Source organism: Ochotona princeps, chromosome 11, assembly GCF_030435755.1.
Source record: "Ochotona princeps isolate mOchPri1 chromosome 11, mOchPri1.hap1, whole genome shotgun sequence".
NCBI classification, from domain to species: domain Eukaryota; kingdom Metazoa; phylum Chordata; class Mammalia; order Lagomorpha; family Ochotonidae; genus Ochotona; species Ochotona princeps.
Window position 1 is genome coordinate 50775035 of NC_080842.1, and position 25551 is coordinate 50800585.

General features: G+C 46.2%; 1 protein-coding gene across 3 annotated transcripts in view; it reads right to left on the minus strand.

The window, feature by feature from the left end:
* The window catches only part of PGM2 (phosphoglucomutase 2), a 147809-nt gene that overhangs the window by 23027 nt on the left and 99231 nt on the right, over positions 1 to 25551 (minus strand). For 2 of the 3 annotated variants that reach the window (XM_058670221.1, XM_058670220.1), the window contains exons 4-5: positions 3712 to 3879; positions 1448 to 1554 (exon numbers count right to left, since the gene is read on the minus strand). In XM_058670221.1, the coding sequence (XP_058526204.1) occupies positions 1448 to 1554; positions 3712 to 3879 (275 nt within the window). Of the gene's footprint in view, positions 1 to 1447; positions 1555 to 3711; positions 3880 to 7996; positions 8156 to 25551 lie in introns of those variants that run through there. The other variant, XM_004579327.4, reaches the window with a different exon arrangement.

Genomic DNA, 25551 nt, shown 5'->3' on the forward strand with positions numbered 1-25551 from the left:
AGACAGCCCAAGTGCCTGAGTCCCTGCACCCACGTGCGAGACCCCCTAGGAAGTTTCAGGCTCTTGGCTTTGGAGTGACCCAGCCCTGGCTGTCATAGCCATTGGAGGGTAAATCAGTGGTTGAAGATCTCTCTTTCCTTCTCTCTGCTTAACTCTGCCTTTCAAATAAAAAGATACATCTTAATAAGAAAAAAAAAAAAGGAATCAGTCAGTGTGAACCCCCCCGCGCCATCACCTTAACAGAGGCCAATGACCCCTCGCCCACTCCTATCACAATCCATATACAACACAGAACTGATATTGTCGCAGACATATGTACATACATGTGTGTTTACACACACACATACTAAATGGGTTCCAAACAATCTTTAAGACTCACATATTAGGTCTTTTTCTCCATTTCCAGAGCAATGGGCTTAGTACAAGATATCAGGCTTTGATATTTAATCTTCATGCTTGGATAATGCTCTGCCCCAAATAAAAGAGCAAATGATTCCCAGGGAATCATACGAGAGCGCCACAGGGATCATCCAGCAGAGCACACGGTCTCCCCACAGGTCTCTCAAGCTCCAGCTTCCTTGGCTACTACACTGGCTAGGGCACAGAGGAAACCTATGCACTTTAATAACTTAAGAGTCCTGGTAAAACAGAGTTGATTCTGAGAGTTAAAGAAAAACAATTTAAAAATGGAAGTTAGGGCCCGGCACAGTAGCCTAGTAGCTAAAGTCCTCGCCTTCATGTGCCAGCATCCCATATAGATGCCAGTTTATATCCTGGACGCTTCTGTTCCCATCCAGCTCCCTGCTTGTGGCCTGGGAAAGCAGTCAGTTAGCACAAACACTTGGGATCCTGCACCCGCATGGGAGACCTGCAAGAAGCTCCTGGCTCCTGGTCTTGAAAGGAAGTTAACTGAAAACCATTTTAATAAAAATTAGAGTAAAATCCAAACTGTATTTACTAGAAGGCATGAAGTTACTTTCTTTCTTAAGGATTTATTTGTTATATGAAAAGCAGTTATATAGAGAGATTTATCTGCTGTCCACCCTCCAAACGGTCCAATGGCTGGGGCTGGGCTAGGATGAAGCTGGGGGCCGGAGCTTCTTCCGGTTCTTCCAGGTGGATACAGGGGACCAGGCACTCGGGCCATTTTCTGCTGCTGCTTTCTCAGGTGCATTAGCAGATAGCTGGATTGGAAGTGGAGTTGCTGGGACTCGAACTGTCATCCATATGGAATGTTGTCATGTGACAGCTTTACCTGCCACACCACAGCACCGGCTTAAATAATTTCATTCTCTTAATTCAAATATAAAACAAGATTAAACCCTACAAACAGAATCAGTGTTGTTTATAGTTACGCTGCATCATTAAGAAGTCAGGATATTGAAAGGGTGACTGAAACTCAAACTATAAAGTACAAAAAAAGTCACTGCTGACGGTGTTCACGTACCTTCTGCTGCTTCCGCCACTGGGGGGGTGAGCTCGCGCATCAAAGCTGATCACGACCCCTCTCTGCTTCAGGTCACTGAACTGCTTCTCCAGGTATCTGCAAAACCCCTGGGGACACCCCATCAATTAAAACACAGAGGATGTGTTAACACATTTACATCTAGGATACAAAAAAAGGCAAACATTTAGCCCATCAACTTTCACCAGAGAATATGATATCCTGGTAACGAAGCAATGATCAGTTTTGTTCTCTGATCCCACTGAGCAGAGGGAAAAGCCGACAGAGCAGAGCTGTGGCTGCCAGCTACTGGGTCTGGGGAGAGGGGGTTCAGTGTAGGGGTGAAGCACATAGTGTGGAACCAAAATCTGTGGATCTGTACCCTGGCCCCACCTCCGCCACCTCCAAACAAGCCACAGGTACCTCAGTCTCCTCTTCTGTAAAGCAGGAATAATAATGGTTCCCTCATCAAAGGGCTATTGAAAAGCGTTAAATTAGGGCCCCGGCACCAGGGCATAGTGGCTAAAGTCCTCACCTGAAACGCTCCAGGATCCCATATAGGTGCCAGTTCTAATCCCGGCAGCTCCACATCCCATCCAGCTCCCTGCTTGTGGCCTGGGAAAGCAGTCAAGGATGGCCCAAAGCCTTGGGACCCTGAACCCGCATGGGAAACCCAGAAGAGCTCTTGGCTCCTGGCTTCACCGGCCGTTACAGTCACTTGAGGAGTGAATCATCGGATGGAAGATCTTCCTCTCTGTCTCTCCTCCTGTCTCTATATATCTGACTTTGCAATAAAAATAAATAAATCTTTTTTTAAAAGCATTAAATTAGAACATGGCAAGATCTGAAATCCAACATGGACTGCATGCTGTCACTATGAGCACTATCTTTTTTTTTAGATTTATTTTTTATTGGAAAGTCAGATACACATAGAGGAGGAGCAGAGACAGAGAGGAAGATCTTCATCTGTTGATTCACTCGCCAAATGGCCACAATGGTCGGACCTGAGTCAACCTGAAACCAGAAGCCAGGAACCTCTTCTGGGTCCCCCACACTGGTGCAGGATCCCAATGCATTGGGCTGTCCTCGACTGCTTTCCCAGACCACAAGCAGGGAGCTGGATGGGAAGTGGAGCTGCCGGGATTAGAACTGGCGCCCATATGGGATCCCGGGGCTTTCAAGGCGAGGACTTTAGCTGCTAGGCCACGCCGCCGGGCCCAGGGTACTGTTCATTTTTAAGAAATTTACGTAGCATAAGAAATAGTAAAAACAGGGCCTGGCATGGTGGCCTAGCGGCTTAAGTCCTCGCCTTGAAAGCCCCGGGATCCCATATGGGCGCCAGTTCTAATCCCGGCAGCTCCGCTTCCCATCCAGCTCCCTGCTTGTGGCCTGGGAAAGCAGTTGAGGACGGCCCAAAGCCTTCGGACCCTGCACCCATGTGGGAGACCTGGAGGAAGGTCCTGGCTCCTGGCTTTAGATCAGCATAGCACTGGCTGTTGCGGTCACTTGGGGAGTGAATTGTCGGCCAGAAGATCTTCCTCTCTGTCTCTCCTCCTCTCTGTATATCTGACTTTGTAATAAATATAAATAAATCTTAAAAAAAAAAAAAAGAAATAGTAAAAACAATGTGTTCTCCATTTCTCTCGTAAGTGGTGCTCCCGACACTCAGCAGCAGAAACCTCCTCTGCTTTCTCCAAGTCTTCATCTCTACTCCTGGAAGTCGAATCCACATCTGACAATAGCATTCACAAATTAAGACAAGAGAACTCAGCACTAACTTCAACCCATAATATAAATTAAAACCAACTACAATAGATTTGACAGTTCTTTCTGGTGATTAATATGCCGGATGCAAACATCTAAACACCTTAACTATTGTGCCAAAAGCTTGCCTCAGGAAACAAATTTCAAAAATCTATGCATATGAAGGATCTTAAAAAGTTCAGGAGAAATGCATATTAGGAAAAAATTATGCATGTTTTTAAAAAAATTTCCAGATCAAAATAACTAATCTCTTGCTCCTATTTTCTGTGAACTTTGAAAGGTGTCTTCAACTTTTGCTAAATAAGTGAATAAATAGGGGATGAATGAATGACCAAAGGATTTTTCAACGATTTTTTCAACTAAACGCCCAAGGCTTACTAGTGGAGGAAACTGTGGTCATTCTCTGTGCCTAGCCAAGTCAAGGAGACACATTCATAAATAAAACATTGTACAAGAGCGATCAATGATACGTCAAGAGAGTAAAAGTATTAAGAACTTGTTACCTGCGTTGTCTGGATGATGGTCAAGTCATTCATACGAGAAACTCCTGCTCCCATGGGTGCCCGCAGGCCAGCTGTCCCGAACTCCATGCGGGCCCCAAAACATTTCTGCAGTTCTTCTTTATCTCCATCTGCAATCAGCTGTTTCACCGACTGTGAAGTTAAAGGGTTCTGCAAAACAGAGATGTGGATGCCAGGTGCAGCCAGGTAAGGAAGGGAGCAAAGCAATCCACAACGTGGCAAGAAGAGGAATTCTAGCCCATAGCATAGTATACACACAGGTTTTTCAGCTTTCTGATGCTTTTGAAATTCGAACTACAAAGTCAGTGTTTCTGACATGATAAGGGATCTTTCCTAACAAGGCCTGCACTGTGGAAGAGCTGGAATGAGCAGAGGTTTAGCACAGGTGTCTAACACCCAGCATGGATTCAGACTTCCTGCTCGCCAACCCCATGCACTTGAACAGAACAGTTGGTGTCTTGAATTTTCAGTTGTCCCCATTTGTAAAGTGTGGACAACCTAGCACCTCTTACATTCATACAATCTTTAAGGTTAATTTAATGTCAAACATTGCTGGCACTAGTCATGATTAAGTATCCATTTTCTCCCCTCACATGCTTGAAATTTGCCACGAAGTAAGACTATGTGATACAAATATAAGCCTTAGTTTTATAATGTTTTATAATTCATAAATGTGTTCATATAGCTCAAGACTGAATCTTGCAACATCTACAAGAATTAGATGAACTGTCAATAACCTCACTTTCCAGATGGAAACCCTTAGGAGACTGAGTGATCTGCTTAAATCACATAATCATAGCTCCAACTACTGCAGCCGTATGGAGAGAACCAACAGATAGAAGAGCTTTTTCTCTCTCTGCTTCTTATTTTCTTTCAATAATCTTAAAAAAAGGTGCATCTGCATTAACTTGTATCTTTTCTAAGTCATTAACTATGTCAAACAACGTACATAAATCATTCAAGTTCATTATACACTGCCTTAAATTCACAGGAAATGAAATTAAAAGGTAAGTTTATTTTTGTTGTTTTCAAATGCATAAGATGTCAAAAAAAGTCTTAAATAATGCAAACTTGCCTTTTAATTCCATTTTCTTTCTCTGAGTGCAGGGAATGACAAACTAGACAAAGTAATGACAGTCCAGTTGACTGCCTTATCAGATTACTAACACAGGGGAACAACCGAGTCAGGGATTCACTGGGCTCTTCCAGTCACCACCCGGAGAGGCGTGCACCCAGGCACGACATGTCTACATAATTCAACTTCTACTGCTACAAAACCTGCGCTTTTGGGACTTAATCCCACAACTCCAGATTGTGACAGATTTAACACACACTAAGTAAAACCCCATCTTTTTTGGTTAGAGCTCACCCCTGGTATCCAAAAGGGGCTCCCCACGTATTTGCTGAATGAATGAGAAAGCCAACCTCATGGGCACACCCAATAAGCAGTGACTCTCTCACTCACAGGACAGGTTTGGAAAATCCTATTTGCCCTTTGATAGCTATAAAACACCAAGAAGCCTGAGAGAAACAAAGGAGAAAGAGATGAACGACCTTGCGAAATCAAGAGAGCAGCTGAAAGGGTTTATTGTAAAGGTGACTGTAACTCCTGAAAGTCTGGAATCTCCAAAAAGACACCTGCATCTTGTTAGGAGCAAAGCTCCTGTTTCCTGAAGGACCAGGAGGCAGGCAGGAGATAGGGATAACCTTGGAGTTTTGGGATTTAGGGAAAGACACAGCTACCTTCGAGGTATGCTGTGTTATTACTGTCTGCATTGAAGTGATATGACAGGACCCCCAAGCTTATACGTTGTAAATTCCTGTTGCATGCTTTCTGTTTTGTGTCACTGTTAGCCCCTAATCATGTACTTGCTGTCACGTAGGTTTTGATTCTCTTACTATAAAAATCCCATGACTGCTTCGTTCAGGTCGCTTCTTCTTTATGGCAAGAGGTTGCCCCCCGGAGTAGAAATTAAAATCATCTCACTTGCCTTGGAGTCTCTCGTGGATTCATGGACAGCTGAGGTCAAGCACTGGCTCCAGCAGTAACCAGAACCCAAGAGAAAGGCAGAAAGTCAACAATGCAGGCACAGGAGGTCAGGGGGCACCTGCCAGGGCACTGCACTAGACTTGAGGGGCATCAGATGAGAGGGCTATGCTGCTCTTAGCCAAGAAGAGCTTCTCTGGTTAAGGGCTCCTGCCCAGAAAGGTGCCTGTCTCGTGCCAAGAAAAGTGGAGAAGCAGTAGGAAGATTTTTCAAAAATTTAAAAAAGGACAACACACCCTTCCTTCTACCAAGGGAAACACTGTCTCTACAGAGATGGAGCATTGGTAGCCAGAGTTGTTTTCTTCAAAGGGACACTATAATGCAACATTGTGTCCATGAACTGCTATTGTAAAACAATTCTACATACCACAGGTAGCTCCTGGCAACTTTCTCCTTTTTTTTTTTTTAAATTACTTATTATTTAACTTCATTAATTACATTGTATTATGTGACACAGTTACATAGATACTTGGGTTCTCCCACCCCTCCCCAAACCCTCCCACCATGGTGGATTCCTCCACCTTGTTGCATAACCACAGCTCAAGTTCAGTTGAGATTCCCCCATTGCAAGCATATACCAAACATAGAGTCCAGCATCTTATTGTCCAGTCAAGTTCAACGGCTTCTTAGGTATACCCTCTCTGGTCTGAAGACAGAGCCAGCAGAGTATCATCCCAGTCAATTGAAAGCTCCAACATACCATCAGCAAAAATTTACATCATTATGGAATTAATTGACATAGTAATGAGTAACCAATATGTTAAAAGTAAATGCGAGTTCCCAGCCACCTTCTGTGACCACCTCACCTATACTTCAATTTAGTTTATACACAACATATAACATTCAAAACATAACATGTTATACATAACATCATATCATCTTAAATTAAGGCAAACATGTGGTATTTAACCTTTTGGGATTGGCTCATTTCCCTTAGCATTATGGTTTCCAGTTTGGCCCATTTGGCCACAAAGAACTGCATTTTGTTTTATCTTTCCAGCAAAGAAAAAACGCCCAAGGAGTTGCCCCAGGCATCCTAGCAGCAGAACCTGCTGACATTTCATTGACAGGAACAGAAATCAAAGACCGTGAAGTGGCCTGTTGACAGAACCACAGTTCCACTCAAAAAATCCTGGAGGTGGGCCAGCTGTGGGCTTTGCACTTTACACTTGCCATGGACCTTAGTGAGAGCCCCCTGCACCGGCTGGGTGATTTGCAAACATTCCATGCAAAGTGAAAATGAGAAACTCCTTATTCAAGTATACCAGTCCTGGCTGCTCCACTTCCCCTCTATCTCCCTGCTAAGGCTCCCAGGAAAGCAGTGGGCCCCTGCACCCACATGGGAGACTTGGAATAGGCTCCTGGCTTTGGCCTGGCCCAGTCCTGGCCGTTGTGGCCATTTGCGGAAATGAATGGGTGCACAAAATCTGTCTATCTCTCTTTCTGTGTAACTCTGCCTTTCAAATTAAATGCATCTTAAAAAAAAGAAAGAAAGAAAAATAAATCAAGATAGGAAACTCAAGACAGCAGGATATTCAAGTAAGAGTGGGCCCTTCTAGAAACTGCACAGGTAACAGGTCCTTCGAAGGCAGCCCCCCACATAGACATTAGACAAACGCAGCTAATAAACAAGCGTTCGCTTTTTGTTTCGTTCCCTCCCTCCTTCCTTCCCTGCAACAGTAGTAAGAGCTGGGAAGCAAAAGATAGGCTGTTTACTTAGATTGTCTTGGGCAGAAGCAACTGACACGTGGGAGCCAAAAAGACAAGCAAGATAAGCTACAACTAGAGCAGAGAACCGCTGCGAGGAATTACATGCTGCTCCAGTGAGGGACAGCCACGCAGGAGAAAGCTAGGCTGCGTTCCCTCTCCCGTCCTCGGACACTGGTGTCCTGGCGGCGACTCCTGCGGCCACAAGAAGGATCTCGGGCTGCAACCAAGGATGCGGCGATTCCGCGCCGACCGGGACGCACAGGCATCCGGGCGCAGCGACCGCAGCGCATGCGTGCCCCTGCCACCCCGCCCCAGCCCAGCCCGGTCCGCAGCACGGCTGGCGAGCTACCGGGACCGCTTTTCCCGGCCCGCTCCGAGCCGGTCACCGGTCTGCGGGGCCCTCCTCCCGTGGGGCCCGCGCCGCCACCTCGGCGGGTGGGCGGGGAGGTCGCGCCGAACTCACACTCGCCGCCGCGGCCGCGCGCGCTTCCAGCCCCGTGCGCCCCGCACCTTGTCCCAGAGCAGCCACCGGGCCGTCTCCTGGTCCAGACCGGGATCGCTGCTCCCCGGAGCCGATGTCACCGCCACCTTCGCCGTCGCCATCCCCACGCCGCTTGCTGCGCGCCGAGGAACCCGAAAGGCGAGTTCGCCCTTCCGGAGCGGCGGGAGGCGGACCCTGCCGCCGCCGACCCCGCCCCGGCCGCCGCGCCCCGCCCCGCTGAGATAGAGACCTACGGCTCCTGGGCTCACCTCGCCGCAGGTGCGGCTGCGGGGCCCGGGCAGCCCACGAGGCCACCTGAGCCTGGGCTCCGGTTCGTGTGGACATCCACAGTATCGGCCTCCATGAACCCCCGAGGCTGTCTCGGTCCAGCGGGCTTCAGGCCCCGGGCCTGTGGCAGGTACAGGCACCCAAGACTGGCAGCCTAACAGTTGTGAGGAAGTCCACAGGGCAAGATTAACTGATGAAAAGTTTAGATAGAAGGAAGCGAGAAGATTCATATACACAGGCCAGTGGGTCATAATGGGGCATTCGCCCAGCAAACTGCAGGTACAGGCGGGTTGTCTAAGAGGTGGTGCTGCTGGGGAGGGGGGTGCGTTGGCGGCAAAAGGGCTGTTTTCAGTCCATGGTGCTGGGACAGCTGGATATCTACACAATGCTAAATGCTTAAGGTTCCCTCTTGAGTATTTTGGAAACCCCCATGGAATAATTGAGCCAAGGAGGATTCTTAGAGTAGAACTCCAACTGTGTTATGGGTGAGAAAGCAGTTATACTGAAAATTTAAGAGCTTTTCTCCAAGATGTCCATATGGCCAGTTAATGCTGCAGCCCGGATTCTTGTACTGGGTGCGCTAATTTCTAACTGAATGTCGGGTCCCCTGTACCCGCAAGCATCTTCTAGATAAGATGTGCGTCCTACATTGGCGTCCAGGAGTTCCAGCCCTGGCTGCAGCTCCGGCCTGCAGCTTTTGCCCTGGGAAGTAGCAGAGATCACTCAGATCATCAGATTCCTGACACGTGGATGACATTCCCTGCTCCCTTTCCAGCTGTGGTTGTTGAGCAGTGGGAGACTGAATTAGTAGATGGAGACAGCTTTTCTCTACCGCCTTCCTCTCCACCTCTTTCTCTGCCTCTGAGGTAAAAACGAACACAAAATACACAAACGCGCTGGGCCGCTCAGCCCATTTCTGCATGTCCATCGCAGGAAATGCCGTGAAGTTGCTCTGCCAGCCTGGTTCATGTGACAGTAGCTGGCTCTTGATAGCAAATGTCAGCTACGCTTGCAATGAGGATGGGAGGTGATGCTCATGGTGATTTTTTTGTGTCTGCCCCCTTGCCATCGAAGAACCTCTGTTACTTGTCCTAACTTCCCTGGAAGGCTTCCCAACATCCTTAAGTAGATCCTTTGTACTCAGCCTGGAAAGAGCTCTAAGATGTTTTATTCTCAGGGTTTTGGCCTGCCAGCAGACAAGGGTGAGGCAGACGATGGCCTTTGGCCACAAGAGCCACCATAGACAAGCTGCTGAGGAATGTCCGCTTTATTATGCACAGGTTACAGATTTTAAAGGGTAAGGAAGGGGAGGGCAGGAGGGAGCCTTCCAGCAGACCCCATGCCAACCAAAGATGCAGCAATTGGCTGTATGACACTCTGTTTCCCTAGCTCTTCCAGACATATCGGAGGTCATGTTCCAGGTGTATTCCCCTTGACCTTGTAGCCATGTTGGAGGTAACACTGCGTACTTTGGCCTGAAGGCTGTGCTTCAGGCCTTGGGGAAGGTTAGACTTAAGCCACACCCTCCAGAAAGCAGGATGGGGGCCAGGGGCGATCGCCCACATTTTATTATGTAAACTTTAAAAAAAAAAAAAAAAAGAAAAGATTTATTTTATTTTTATTGCAAAGTCAGATATACAGAGAGGAGAAGAGACAAAGAGGAAGATCTTCCGTCCAATGATTCATTCCCCAAGCGACCGCAATGGCCGGTGCTATACCAATACGAAGCAGGAGTCAGGAGCTTCTTCCCGGTCTCCCACACAGGTGCAGGGTCCCAAGGCTTTGGGCCATCCTCAACTGCTTTCCCAGGCCACAAGCAGAGAGCTGGATGGGAAGTGGAGCTCCGGGATTAGAACTGGCGCCCATATGGGATCCCAGTGCATTCAAGGCGAGGACTTTAGCCACTAGGCCACCACACCGGGGGCCCTATTATGTAAACTTTTAAAGATTTACTGAAATTGACCCTCCTTTAGCTGTCACACAGCTCAGCAGTGATCAATCATGGCCAGTGTTGTTTCAGCCACCCACTGTTAACCTCCTGTGCTGCTTTGGGGTTCATCTACACATCACCTGGTAGATTGTCAGAAATATAAGGACATTGCAAATCAACCAGTTAACAGCAAAGAAACTGCAAGGAAATTGAAGACCAAACTCACAAAACAAAAATCAAGCAAGCCATTTAATAGATACTTGGATGTTTAAACGTGACATGGACATTTGAAAATACGGACAAGTTTTTTTTTAGATTTGAGTGAGAGTCATGATTTTATAATTTTCTTGAATTAGAAATAATGTTCCCAAGGGCTGATGAGTACTTGAGGTCCCTTTTTTTTTTTTTAAAGATTTTATTATTATTGGAAAGCCGGATATACAGAGAGGAGGAGAAACAGAGAGGAAGATCTTCCATCTGATGTTTCACTCCCCAAGTGAGCCGCAACGGGCCAATATGCGCCGATCCGATGCCGGGACCAGGAACCTCTTCCGGGTCTCCCACGCAGGTGCAGGGTCCCAAAGCTTTGGGCCGTCCTCGACTTTCCTAGGCCACAAGCAGGGAGCTGGATGGGAAGTGGAGCTGCTGGGATTAGAACCGGCGCCCATATGGGATCCCGGGGCTTTCAAGGCGAGGACTTTAGCCGCTAGGCCACGCCGCCGGGCCCTTGAGGTCCCTTTTAATCCATAGGTTCTACCTCAATTTCCCTGCAGTTTCTTTGTTGTTGACTTGGTCGCTTGTGCTGTGGGGTCAGTCTGAATTTCCCTGGTAACGTCTCTGATGCCTTTTATCATGTTCCTCTCTCTTGTGTATTCCCTGTGAATCTACCTCATTATCATTTTCTCTGTATGATTCCTTCCTTATGGACCTTGAGCCCTTGGAGCACAGGAATGGTGTCTTATTATCTTAGCCTACTCAGGAATTAGTACCGTAAGTGCCCAATAAACAGGCAATGAAATAAAGTTAAGTGGCCTGTCAGTCCTTTCTATGTAGGAACAGAGAAGGTTCTAGAGTCAGGGCATCTGGGACTTGGATTAGACATTAATGTCACCCTTTATTCTTTTGAGGGATCCTGGGAAAATCATTTGCTTTTGTTTTGTTTTAGTTTCTTCCTCCTTCTTTGCCTCCCTTCCTTCCCCCTTTCCTCCTTCACTCCCATTAGATTTGTTAATTTGAAAGGTTCACTCCCCAAATGGCCTCAACAGCCAGTTTTGGTTCAGGCCAGAGTCAGGAACTCCACTGGGTCTCCTCACTGGTGCAGGAGCCCAAGCAGCTGTCCCATCTTCGACTGCCTTCCCAGGTGTATTAGCAGAGTTGGATTAGAAGTAGTGCATTTGGGCCCGGAGGCGTGGCCTAGTGGCTAAAGTCCTCGCCTTGAACGCCCCGGGATCCCATATAGGCGCCAGTTCTAATCCCGGCAGCTCCACTTCCCATCCAGCTCCCTGCTTGTGGCCTGGGAAAGCAGTTGAGGATGGCCCAAGGCTTTGGGACCCTGCACCCGCGTGGGAGACCCGGAAGAGGTTCCTGGTAACATAGCTCATTAAATGTTAGCGGTGATCAACAGATGAAGCCGTAAATTCATCACACTTGATTTTCCTGCTCATATTACAAGTCCAAGGTGAGACAGTGGGTGCTATATCTGTCACTCAGTGATCAGGCACCCTCCTTCCAGTATGTGGCCTCTGCAGTCACTGTAGAGGGAGACAAGTATGGAGGTCATGTGAGGACCCCAAGTCCTCCTACCTAGATGTGCAATGTATTACTCTGCTCATATTACCTTAGCTGGGGCTCATCAAATAAACTCACTTAACTATAAGTGTGCAGGGGAGAAGGGGAGATTGGACAGGGCTGAGCCCTGTTGGGCAGGCAGTACATGGTGTCTGTATTGTCTCCATTTAATACCGGGAGGGTTGCAGCTATCAATGGTTCTGGTATTTTTCTTTTTTTTTTTTAATCACAAGTTCTTTTTTTTAAAGATTTCTTTTATTTTTATTGCCAAGTCAGATATACAGAGAGAGGAGGAGAGACAGAGAGGAAGATCTTCCATCCGATGGTGCACTCTCCAAGTGGACGCAACGGTCAGAACTAAGCCCATCTGAAGCCAGGAGCCCCTCTGGGTCTCCCACACTGGTGCATGGTCCCAAGGCTTTGGCCCATCCTCGACTGCTTTTTCAGGCCACAAGCAGGGAGCTGAAAGGGAAGCAGGGCTGTGTTCAAGGCAAGAACTTTAGCCACTAGGTCACTGTGTTGGGCCCTCTGGCGTATTTTCAACAACAAAAGGAGCAACTCTTAGTCACATCACTTCTGAAATTTAGAACCAGACTGATTTATTATCTGATTTATTATCTCTTAAAATATAAATCAGATCATATTCTCCTGTTTTCTATCCTCCATGGCTTCCTAATATGCTCAGAACTAAACCTGTACTTTTCACCATTGCCTCAAGGTTCTCTTTATTTTGCCCCTAATTGGATTGTCTGCCAGTTTTCTCTCGCTCATCAGTTCTGCTGTTTCCTGACTGGTCCTTGACTATACCCTGCAAATATTGACCAAAGTCCTGCACCTGCATTGCTCTCCCGTGGCCATTACAATGTCAAATATCTACATTTAATTGAAGCTTCTGCTCAAACAACTGCTTAATGGAAGGACTTCTTCTTTGTGAAGTGCTGGTAGATGCTTAACACCAACCTCTGTGGGCCACCAAGCCCTGGCTTTCCGCATTTGCTGATTTCCATGATGGAAACTCACCCACCGTGGTTGATTTCAAGCTATGATGCAAGGTCAGCAAGCCCTAGAGCCTGGGAGGGATTGAGGCAGTGCACCACATGTCACATGAAACAGTCATGTGCTGATGTCTCAATGACACATTGCCTTGTGAGGTGGAGGTCCCTCCATGATGGAGCTGAAAAATCCCAATCACTGAGTGACATCATAGCAGTTCTGAAGCTGTGGGCAATGCATTACACATTTATGGTGATGTTGGCACACAGGCCTACTGTGCTACCAGTCATAGGCAGTGTGTAGGGAACAGGGATGGTTGTATGCAGCCCAGGAGTTAAGATGCTCAGGTCTCATATCAGAGTGCCTGAGCTCCATACCCAGCCGACTCTGCTCCTGGCTCCAACTTCCTGTTAATGCACAGCAGGGAGTAGTGGTGATGGCTCAAGTGATTGAATTCTTGCCATCCACACAGGAGAACCCTGTTGAGGTTCTGGCTTCCACATTCAATCCCAGATAGATGCAAACGCTGGCATTTGAGGAGTGAACTGGAAGGTGGAGTTCTCTCTCTCATAACACAATAATGTACAATATAAACAGTTGATAATGAATGACTATATTATTGGCTTATGCATTTACCACACGATAATTTTTATCATTAGAGTATGCTCCTACTCAATAATCACTTAGATTGCAAAACTCCTGACAGCCTGGCATGGCCCCTGTTTACTACCTCCCTTGATTGCTTCATTTTGTCATGTGCTTGATTTAATCTCAGCTTGTTATTTTCATCATGGTCTTTAGGAGCAGTAGGTGTACCATGGCTACACACCAATAGCCTGTGTGTGTAGTAGGCTGTGCCATCTAGATCTCTGTATGTGCACTGTGATGTCCACACAGTGATGAAAACAGACTTAACAATGTATTTCTCAGAACATGTTCCCATCCTTAAAAGTTGCATAACTAGCTTGTTGCAGGACTGTAATTTACAGGGGATAGACCATACCAACTAAATAGCCAACAGAGAATACTGAGTATTTATTATATTTGTAATATAATGCATTTACTGTTATGCTTATATAATTTAACTATGTTACGCTTCTATATGCTTATATAATTTGATTGTTTAGTATGGATCATAAAGTTTCTCAAATGACCTGGCAGATGCTCATTGCAGTCACCAGCTGAGTGCTGACACCCCCACTCACTGTGGCTACCCTGGGACACTCACCAACCTCTTATTTTGCTGATTTTTCATCCTGATGCCATGATTTCACAAACTGAAAATTTTCCAATACTATCTTCCCTTCCTGTTTGGTTTTCCTCTTCCTTCCTTCCTTCCTTTCTTTCTTTCTTTCTTTCTTTCTTTCTTTCTTTCTTTCTTTCTTTCTTTCTTTCTTTCTTTCTTTCTTTCTTTCTTTCTTTCTTTCTTTCTTTCTTTCTTTCTTTCTTTCTTTCTGAGTTTCTAGCACTGAGAACAGACTTGAGCTCATTTTGGATGCTCAGTGTTTGTTGAAGCATCAATTTCTGGGCCCCTTACACTCATGACTACAAATAGAATACAGTCATTTAATCCCCAGGTATAAAATATACATAGACCTTTTTTCTTCTAAAACAAGATCTCTGACTCTAACAAAGACCAATGGACTGCTTGTCATTATTTCTTACTGCCCCAATTCCGAGGCAGATGAATAGTTCGCGTGCCAGTTGGCTCTATCAGCCTGCGTGTTATTGGCCATAAATCCAAAGTACACCAACAGCCAACATTTCTTCAGCTAGAGATTAATGGTCTTTTGCAGTGAAAATGTAAAACATCAATTATTCATAGCTATTTTCATTACATTGATGAGATTGAATAGTTTTCTCTCATTACTCCTTTTAATAATTCTTTGCACTTAAACTCCCACTTAGACCCTGGCATCATGAAAATTGTAGCAGCAGGACTGGTTCAAGTTTTCCTCCTCAGTTTCTGCCATCGTCTCCTCTCTTCCTGCCTGAGGATGCCCAGTGGCTCAGCCCCACAGTTGCCCCAGCCTATCCCAGCCAGATAGCAGGGCAAGAGTCATGCGTTCTCATTTAGGGATTTGCTGACAAACCATCACAGTGTCTTTTGCCCCAGGCCCAAATGAGCTAGTGATGTGGGGAAGCACTATCATTATAAAGTGCTGAGTGCTTAGTTTCTACCTTGTAAAGAGATTTCTGTGCGGTGCCAGAGTGTGTGTGGGTAAACCCTCCAAGAGACTGATGTTTGAAAACTCCAGTTTTCACTTTAATGCCCCTCTCACATGTTGGTGTCCTCATCATGCCAGCTGGTGACTATGCCCCAGACTGTGCAGCAGGAAGTGAAAGTAACCCCTTCCTTCTGCTCCCATATCACCACATGATCCCTGATGTTTCCGAAACATCTCTGCTTTAGTAACTAACTCTTCAGCCTTGCGTTTGGGCATCAGAACCCCGAAGCGCAGGTGTCTGCGTAGTAGCCTGCTGTTCTTCAACGCGTCATTGAGACACTGCATTTCTGGTTTTTCATCAGCAGTGCTTCTGTCTATACTACCCGCCTACAACTGGCATCTCTACGTCTACCTGTGTTAATACAGTATTTCATTTGTATGGGGGGGGGCGGGAACAGTACTAGAAAGGAGACTGAGATCTACTTCAAAAAAAGAAAAAGTTGTTGGGCCTGGAGCAGTAGCCTCATAGTTAAGTCCTCACTTTGTGTGAGGAGTGATTCAAACATCCCATCTTGGACCCTGCACAGTTTCCTGCTTTCCCTCTCCACTGCTTGTGAAAATTCGTGCGTTCTGGTTATCTGCCAATGAAATGTAATCTCATGTTTTACCTGAGAATCCCACTCCCCAATTTTTAGCAGCCCCTCCCCCTAGTCCCGACCAATCTACCTGTGAATCAGATAATATCTATCACCAGTCCCTGGGGCCTGCCCACAGCTCCTCCCTTCTCTTCTTCCCTTCCCGTCTCACCTGGCTCTCCCCCATCCTCCTCCATCTTGTCCCCTTCCCCTTTGCTGGCAGGCCCATCCTGCCACCATGGCAGGAGATGTTTCCCTTCCTGCTCTCTCTTCCACCCCCACACCTGTTCCTACCCTGTAGGAAATAAAGGACCTCCTAATGCCTCCTCGTGTCTGGAATTTTGGCTTGTGGTAAACAACTGTGAAAAGAGGACTTGGCTGTGGGAATTAGCTGCATGTAACAACATAAAAACCTTAAGTGCATTTACAAACCAACATCTCACATGCTCCGGTTTGTATCGTAGCTGCTCTACTTCCCATCCAGCTCCCTGCTTGTGCCCTGGGAGGGCAGTCAAGGACGGCCCAAAGCCTTGGGACTCTGTACCTGTGTGGGAGACCCAGAAGCTCCTGGCTCTTGACTTTGGATCAACTCAGCCATTTGGGGAGTGGACCAGCAGATGGAAGATCTTCCCCTCTGTCTCTTCCCTTCTCTGTATATCTGACTTTCCAATAAAAATAAACCTTTTAAAATTATTAAAATAAAAATGTATCAAATGATTCTTATTTATGGTAGATTATACAACCTTAGATTTCTTGAAGTATCATCTCATTTAACTATAGAAAAACAGTTTACTGGGCCCGGCGGCATGGCCTAGCGGCTGAAGTCCTCGCCTTGAAAGCTCCACTTCCCATCCAGCTCCCTGCTTGTGGCCTGGGAAAGCAGTCGAGGACGGCCCAATGCATTGGGACACTGCACCTGCATGGGAGACCCGGAAGAGGTTCCGGGTTCCCGGCTTCGGATCGGCGCGCATCGGCCCGTTGCGGCTCACTTGGGGAGTGAATCATCGGACGGAGGATCTTCCTCTCTCTCTCCTCCTCTGTGTATATCTGGCTGTAATAAAATGAATAAATCTTTAAAAAAAAAAAAAAAGAAAAGAAAAACAGTTTACACTGGTTAAGTTTCCTCTATGGTTTGTTATGTAATTTTTCTTTAGGACTAGTTTCTTCCAATTAATTAGTCTCCTGCTGGGACCTTATCTACCTGCGAGATTAGAGGATCACCTTAGTTGACTCATTCTCCCCTCCCTGGCAGCAGAACCATCCAGCACCTTTTGTCTTTTGTGAGGGGCAAGGGAGTTTTGAACCCCTCGCAAAAGCAACAAAATTAGTTGTTCCTCAACAAATTCCAGACAGCACACACCTGAAATAATTTTGAACTGTTTTCCTGTGACCAGTGTTGTGGCATAACATGTAAAAGCCACCCCTGTGCTGCTGGCATCCCAGAGCCAATTCAAGTCTCAGTCGTTCTGCTGTTGATCCAGCTCCCTAATAACAGGCCTGGGAAAAGCAGCAGAAGATGGCCAAAATCCTTGTGCCTCAGTAGTCATGTGGGAGAACCAGAAGAAGCTCCCAGCTCTTGACTTCAGTTTGGCCCAGCACTGGTTGTTGTGGCCAGTTTGGGAGTAAACTAGCAGAGTCAACACCGTTTTTCTCTGTCTCAACTACCCCTTCTGTAACTTTGCTTCTCAAATAAATAAATCATCCCCCCATTTTTCTTTTATAAAGAGGCTTTTCTGAGGCATTCTTTGTGGCATAGTAGATTAACCCAGTGCTTGGGATGCACCACATTCCATTTTGGAGTGGCTGGGTTCGAGTCCAGTCTCTCCATGTTTCTGATCTAGCTTCCTATTAAGGGGCTTGGCAGGCAACAGATGATGGCTTAAATACTTGAGTTCTGGCGTGTGGAAGATCTGGATTGAGTTTCTGGTTCCTGGCTTCTGTCTAGCCCAATCATGGCTGTTGTGGCCATGTGGACATTCTGCCCCTAACCATAGAATGGAAGATCTCCCTCTTGGTCACTCTACCTTTCAAATAAATAGCGGGTTTTTTTCTCTAGAAAAAAAGTTTCTCCGTTGTGTCCAGATTTTGATATCCCCAGAAATCACCAGGAGTCTGAAGTCGATCCAAGTGTACAAGGATGGTTTATTCAAGTTTGGCATGTCTGAGCTTGGGTTCTTAATTGAGAGCAGGCAGCTGGCTGACCGACCAGCCAGCCGGCCAGCCGGAACCAGCACCCCTTACTGGAGTGTGGCCCCAAAGAGCACATTCATAGTGTTTTAATAGGGGCAATCCATAATAACTTGGAAAGGGGCAATTCACAAGAGCCTGCAAAGTGAGGGGAAACACCGCATATTTCCTACCTATCTCGGCTTGACAGTCCATGCTTCCAGCAACTAAGATAAGCACCCACTTAATTACCTGGAGCCACTGTGAGATAACCAGACTTAGGTGGGCCTTGATTCATGAGAATTGGGGCCCATCAGTGCTTAGGATCAAATAGGTTGCTAAAGGTCACATAGGCCACTAAAGGTCACATAGGCCATTTGGCCTGCAAGCTGACACAGTTTCCCTAGTGGCAATGAGCCATGAGCAAATGGTTGGGATTTTGATACTAAGGTTCCTGATCTCCTACTTAACAAAAAAGTTTTCATATCTTGTTTTACAAAATGCCTGACACAGAAATAAAGACATCTACAAAAAGAACAAAGGAGAACTATTTCTATTATTCTTGAATAGATAATTATCCATTATGAAAAAATACTGTGATAGCTTGACTTGATAGAAATCTCATTAAATTGTGATTTGACAACTGTAATTTGCTCTAAATAGGTTCCTTTACAAATTAAAGACTCAGGTAATTAAATAGTTGCACATGTCAGTAATGACAGGTTTTCAACATATTTATTTGTTGTAAATATGTATACATGTCAAATATGCCTTTCCATAGATTTATACGTTAATATTCACTTATACTCTCTTTTTTATTGCAAAGTCAGAGATACAGAGAGGAGGAGAGACAGAGAGGAAGATCTTCTATCCGATGATTCACTCCACAAGTGACCGCAATGGCCAGTGCTGCATCAATCTGAAGCCGGGAGCCAGGAACTCTCCCAGGTCTCCCACGCGGGTGCAGGGTCCCAAAGCATTGAGCCATCCTCAACAGCTTTCCCAGGCCACAAGCAGGGAGCTGGATGGGAAGCGGGGCTGCCAGGATTAGAACCGTTGCCCATATGGGATCCCAATGTGTTCAAGGCGAGGACTTTAGCCACTAGGCCACTGTGCCAGGCCCCACTTACATTCTTGTGTATGTATGAGTCTTGGTCCATTTGGGCAACTGTAGACTAGGGAGTTTATAAATAGCAGAAATGTGTTTCTTACATATCTGGAGACTGAAATGTTCAAGGTCAAAGCACCTAAGAAACTTGGTGTCTGAAAAAGGCCGCCTTCCTTAAAGACGGTGCCTTGTTGTGCCCTCATTGGTGGAATGAATGAGGGATCTCTCTTTGGCCTCTCTTAAAGATGCTAACTCCACTGAGCCAAAACTCTCATGACCTCATGTTCTACCTCTGAGCACCATTGTCTTGGAGTTGGGATTTTTTTTTATTCTTTTATTTTGATAATCTTTACATAGTTGATTAGTGTACAAAGGGTCTAGGGCTACAGGAAAGTGGGTAAGACCATTGTTTCCACATTAATATTATTATTTCTTTTCTGTATCCAGGGAAAGGGGTGAGATAAATGGAAAAGCCCTCCCCCCAACCTCCCACCCATCCCAGATCCCCGATGTGGGGAATGCTCCGAGGTTCTTGCTCATGCAGTTTTGAGAGTTCATCAGTTCTGAATTGCTGCCAATCTCGCTGTTCCAAGCACGATGAAATCTATTCAGAGTCCACTGACTGACATAGTCTCTTCATGATAGGGATTCTGAGATCAGCAGTTCAGTTGGAGGGATCCCTAGAGAAACTTTGTCTGAGGTAAACCCAGACCTGATTCTTGTGTGTGAATGCCAGTACTGGGTCCGGCACAGTCCATCGCCCCAATCAGCTTATGCATATGCTGGTGGTTGCAATTGCTGGGTTGGTTCTGTTTCCAGCCCTGACTTCCATGCGAACCAGTGGGTGTTGTAGTCAAGCCTGATTCTGCCTAGCACAAACTTGGCCCTCACATAAACCAGTGGGAGCTGCAGCCTAGTTCCCATGCTTGCCGCTATGTACCGCAGATTTGTCCAGTCTGTCCCACATCCCATTTAGCTCTCATACATGTCAATGGGCATTGAAGCCTAGTTCAACCCAACCAGCCCTACTTTCCAGCCCACACACAGGCTGGCGGGTGCCACTCTCTGTCTAACCACCCCTGCCCCTGTCCTGGTTTTCATGTTCTCCAGTGGGAGTGGTAACCCAAGAGGGAGGTGCCCACTATTTCCCTTCCAGGCCACTCCCACTCCCAGATCATGCACTCTCCAGATGGTTCTGGAGTTTAACTTGACAGATGTAGCCTCCAGTGCCAGCCTCTGCCAGTTGATGCTGCGGCAAAGCCCAACCAACCCTCACCCACTCTGATTTTTGCTTGCACCAGTCGGAACAGTCAGCCCATCCTTGCTTTCACCTGATCCAGCTTACATGAAGCCCACAGAAGTTATAGCCCTGCTTGGTCTGGTCTGCCCCCATCCCAACTCAGGCTCTCCAGTAGGAGTGGGAGTGGTGCTCCAGCAGGGTAGCCCTCCCCATTCCCCCTACCGGCTCTCCCCCCTCCTCCACTGGTTCTCACATGTGCTGGTTGGGTGCTACAGCCCAGTCTGACTTGGCCTCCTTCAGCTTGGCATTTGCCAGTGTGTGCTGTAGCTTGGCCCGGCCCACCCCCAATTCCAGCTCCCACTGGTGGGGGTTACACTTTAGCCCAGCCAAGCCACCACCCCATCCTAGCCATAGTGTATACTGGTATGTGTTACGTCCGAACCTGGCACAACCCACACTCTGCTTTGGTGCTCAGATTCCCCAGTGGGTGATGTGAACTGGGTCAGCATGGTCTGCCCCCAACCTGTGTCAAATGTATGATGGTGGATATCTTTCTCTTGCCTGGTCTGGGCTGCTCCCTATTGTGGTTCTTCACTCACCTGCAGGGACTGTGTCCTGCCAGGCTCCTGCATCAGAACCTCTCCCAATGCCAGATTGCGTGCATATTGGTGGGTCCATGGACCATCCCTACTTAGTCCACCTCCTATCCTGGCAGGAACAGTGGCCTTTCCTGACTGGCCTTCAACCCATTCTGGTTCTTGCTGTTGGATGTTTCAGCCCAGTCAAGGCTCCTCTATAGTCAGACACAGCTCATACATAGCTCAGTAGGGGCAGAGACCTAGCCTAGACTGTCCTACATCTACCCTGGTCCTCCAGAGCACCAGATGGAGTCCAGCCCCAGTTCACACTTGTGCCAAGGGAGATTGCAGCCATATTCAGACTGGAACGCAGCCCCCACTCCAGCCCCCGTGCTCCTTGGTGGGAATCTCAACCCAGCTAGGGTGTCCCCTTAGGTGCTCAGCTGCTCTACCTTTTCCCAGGGGAGTTGGGATTTCAACGTATGGAATTGGGGTGGACACAACTGTCCACAGCAGGAGGTATGCATGTATGAAATATTCTTTGTTAGTTTTAGTAATGGAGGAAACATTTCATTCTTATCCACAAAATTATCTTCCAAAAGGTAGTGTTCTACAGGAACTCTCTAAAACGTTGAATGGCTTAATTTTATATCACACTGGTGGCTGATCTAAGAAACAGAAGACTATGTGCAAGAAATATAGAATGGACAAGAAGATGTGTAATGGGCAAAAAATAACTGAAAGGCTCAGAAAGTAAATAAACAAACCTAAGTCACAGAAACAATCTGACTGCTGAGGTTAAATACCATAGTTTCAGTAAAGGAAATGTGTAGCCTGAAGCTTTGCAGAGAAACTAGCAGGCTGGTCATACAGCTTTGCTTTGATCCCATCTAAAACCACACTCAGCTGGAACTAAAGGGATGCCTCAGGAAGAGAGTCAAGCAAAGGGAGTGAGGAGAGGTGAGAAGGAGCAGCAAGCACTGGAGACCAGAAGGCAGTGGGGGAGAGGTGATCAGGGACAACAGAGAGCAGGTCCTGAAACTGCAAGACTGAACAAAGGATCACTCCAGCTCAAAGGAGGAGGCCCCTGAAGACAGGTGTTCACAACCCAGGCACCCTGGAGGTCAAGTTATAGGTTTGGCTAAACCTAGAACTTTTGGTTGAAAGTCTGTTGTCTCTTTGTGTTTAGAATTTGTTTATTTTGAAAGGCAGAGTGAGAGTGAGTGAGAGAGAGAGAGAGAGGGGAGGGGGAGAGAGAGAGAACAAATCTTCCATCTATTGATTTGCACTGGCCAGATGGAAGCCAGGAGCCAGAAGCTTCATTCAGATCTTGCCGTTGGATGCAGGGACCCAAGCACTTGGGCCGGCCTCTGTTGCTTTTCCCAAACAATTGGTAGGGATCTGGATTAGAAGTGGAGCAGCCTGGACTTGACTTAATACCCATATGGAATACTCATGCCAAAAGGAAGCAGTGTTACCTACCCACTATTCCACAATCTGGCCCCTGTAAGTCTGTTTCAGAAGCAATGGAAACCCTAGAGTTCTTGCACACTGGGTCCATGGCCGTAGCTCCTTTGGCACAACCTGTGGGCCTTTGGGGAGTGAACTAAGGGACTGAACCTATCCTGTTTCCCTCTGGCTTCCAAATAAATTACAAACAAACAAGCAAATGTGCTTGAGTTATAGCTACATGCATCAGGATGGTTGAATCTCAATATCAATAAAAACAGCAAGTTACAGAATAATTAACACAGCATGATACAGTTATTTAGGCTAAAAAACCACAAAATTAAATCTTACACGTATCGTAACCCGGCAAGGAAAAGAAAGGAAATTGTGAAGATAGAATTCAAGAAAGTGATTCCCTTATGGATGAGCAGAGAAGGCAAGACATTGGGAAAAATGCATGGGAGCTTCCAAGTTACTGGAATTGTTCTATTTCCCAAATTTAATATGGAGTATACCAGAATCCCTTCTCTCTTCTCCTTCAGGCTATGCTATTTACATAAGCAACATCAGTTTATGAATATATACTTCATTAAAATTTAAATTAAACAAAAGCATTCAGTAATTGCAAAAACATGGAAGCATTTGAAATGCCCATCAGCAGAAGACTGGATAAGAAAGCTATGGTTCATCTACTCCATGGAATACTACCCAGCTGTTAAAAAAAACAAAATGCAGTTCTTTGTGGCCAAATGGGCCCAACTGGAAACCATAATGCTAAGGAAAATGAGCCAATCCCAAAAAGTTAGATGCCACATGTTTGTCTTAATTTAAGATGAAATGATGTCAATATGAAAAACAGTACCTATAAAATGTAATATTATCTCAACCTCATGTGGTTAAGAACTTGCATTTTTTTTTGTTAACATATTGGTTACTCAATAGTATGTCCACTAATTCCATAACGTTATAAATTGTTGCTGATGTTATGTTGGGGCATTTAATAGATCAGGATGACACTCTACCGGCTCTACATTCAGACCAGAGATGGTCTCCCCAAGAAGCCGTCGAACTTATCTGGACAATAAGATGATGGACTCTATGCTTGGTATATGCTTGCAAGGAAAGAATCTCAATTGAACTTGAACTGTGGCAATGCAGCAAGGTGGAAGATCCACCATGGGGGGAGGGTTTGGGGAGGGGTGGGGGGAATCCCAGTACCTATAAAACTGTGTCACATAATGCAATGTAATAAAAAAAAAATAAATCGAAAAAAAAAAGCATTGCTGTCTGAAATTTAAAGTTGATCCAGTGTTTTTATTTTACACATTCGTTTATTTGTCTTTCGGTCGAGCTGGTTAGCCGATCTTGGTTTCACAGAGAAGAGCGCCCTCTTCAGGCAATAACGTTCAAGGATGTCGAAGATTTTGAATAAAAAAATGTTAAGTTGGAGCACAAGGGAGTCCACTGGAGTCACAGGACAAAGAGGCACTTGGCCAGGTGTTCCGTGTCTATTCGCAGGTAGTCCAAAACATTTCCATTTTAGAAATCTTGAGGGAAGGGTTTTTTCTGCTGCCGGGTAACAACATGACTTAATTCAGTTAGCTTAATGTCCCTTGTCTTCTCATCGTCATTCCTTGCCAACATGAGATCCTTGGGGATCCTCTCCTGAAGATTCAAGGTGTCACTCCGGAGATGCCTGCAGGGTGCTGCTTTCCTGGGGCTGCGGTGATGCCGGCGGCAGGAAAGCTGTCGGCTCCTGCTCAATGGCTACAGCTCACATACTCTCTCAAGTGTTTCAGGATTCCACTTCTGATCTAAGCAGAAAATTTAATCAGGTGTAAGATCTTGTGCAGGCTAGTCAGCCTGTATTTAACAGCATTTAGCTCCATTTTAGCTGCATTTTGCACTACAGTCTATGAAAAATAATTTTTAACAAAAATTACTATTTAATTAACCATTGCTAAAGAAATAGATGGTGATTTGTCTTCTGGTAACTTGAAATTAATAAATCTTTTTTGAGCAGGCATTATTATTCAACTAAATAACAGTTCTTTGTCAATTTACTGAACAGGGACTATTTATTAATTTTCTGTAATCTTTTTTTTTTTATCCATTTTATTGTATTGTTGTTGACAATCTTTACATAGTTAACTATAGTTGAAGGAAAAACAAGAAAAAGAAAAAAAAAGGTTCAGGGGGATAGGGAGGTGGGCAATGCTATTATGTCAATATTGTTTCCATCATGTATCTGAGGTAGAGTGGGACACTGAGGGAGAAGCCCCACCTGGTTTCCCGCCCACCCCAAGTCCCGGATGTGGGGCATGCTCTGAGATATGTGCTCAAGTGGTGATAATAGTTCTCCAGTTATGAGTCACTGCAAGTTTCGCTCGATGAGGTGGTCCACTGATTGATATGGTCCATCATGAAGTCTCCATTTGTCCCATATTTCGCTGCCAACATGTAGCTGAGATGAATGATTGTCCTATTCTGTCTTCTGTCTTTTCTTGGTTAGAATTCTGAGTCCAGCAGTTCAAGTGGGGAGATCTCCAAAGATACTTTGAGGTATTCCCAGACTAGTTTCTTGTATGTTTATCTAGCAAGCACAGGGCCCGGCACAGTCCATCACCCTGATCAGCTGGTGGTTGCAATTGCTGTGTTGGTTCTGTTTTCAGTCCCGAGTTGCACTGGAACCAATGGGTGTTGCAGTCCAGTTTGGTTCGGCCCTTACATCAAACAGTGGGAGCTGCAGCCTAGTTGGGGCGACCCACAATAACCCCCACCAGGCCCGCCCCCTACCCTGGTTTGCCAGTATGTGCAGCAGAAGACCAGTCTGTCCCCCATCCCATTTGGCTCTGGTACTTGTCAATGGGTATTAAAGCTTAGTTTTATCTAACCAACTCAACCATCCAGCCCTCACAGATATTGTTGAGTACCTCTCTATCTAGCCATCCCAGCCCCCATCCTAGTTTTCATGCCCTCCCACGGGAATAGTGACCCAAGAAGGGGGAACCCACTTTTTCCCTCCCAGGTCTCTCTGTCCCGGTTTATGCACTCTTTAGGTGGTCCTGTGATTTGACTCGACAGAATTAGTCCCCAGTGCCAGCTTCTGCCAGCTGATGCTGTGGCCCTGATCTAGTCTACATGCAGCGCACAGGTGTTGTAGCCTTGCTTAGTCGTGTCTGTATCCCAGCCCACGCTCTCCAGTGGGAGTGGCTGTCCAGCGAGGGGACCAGCCCCTTAA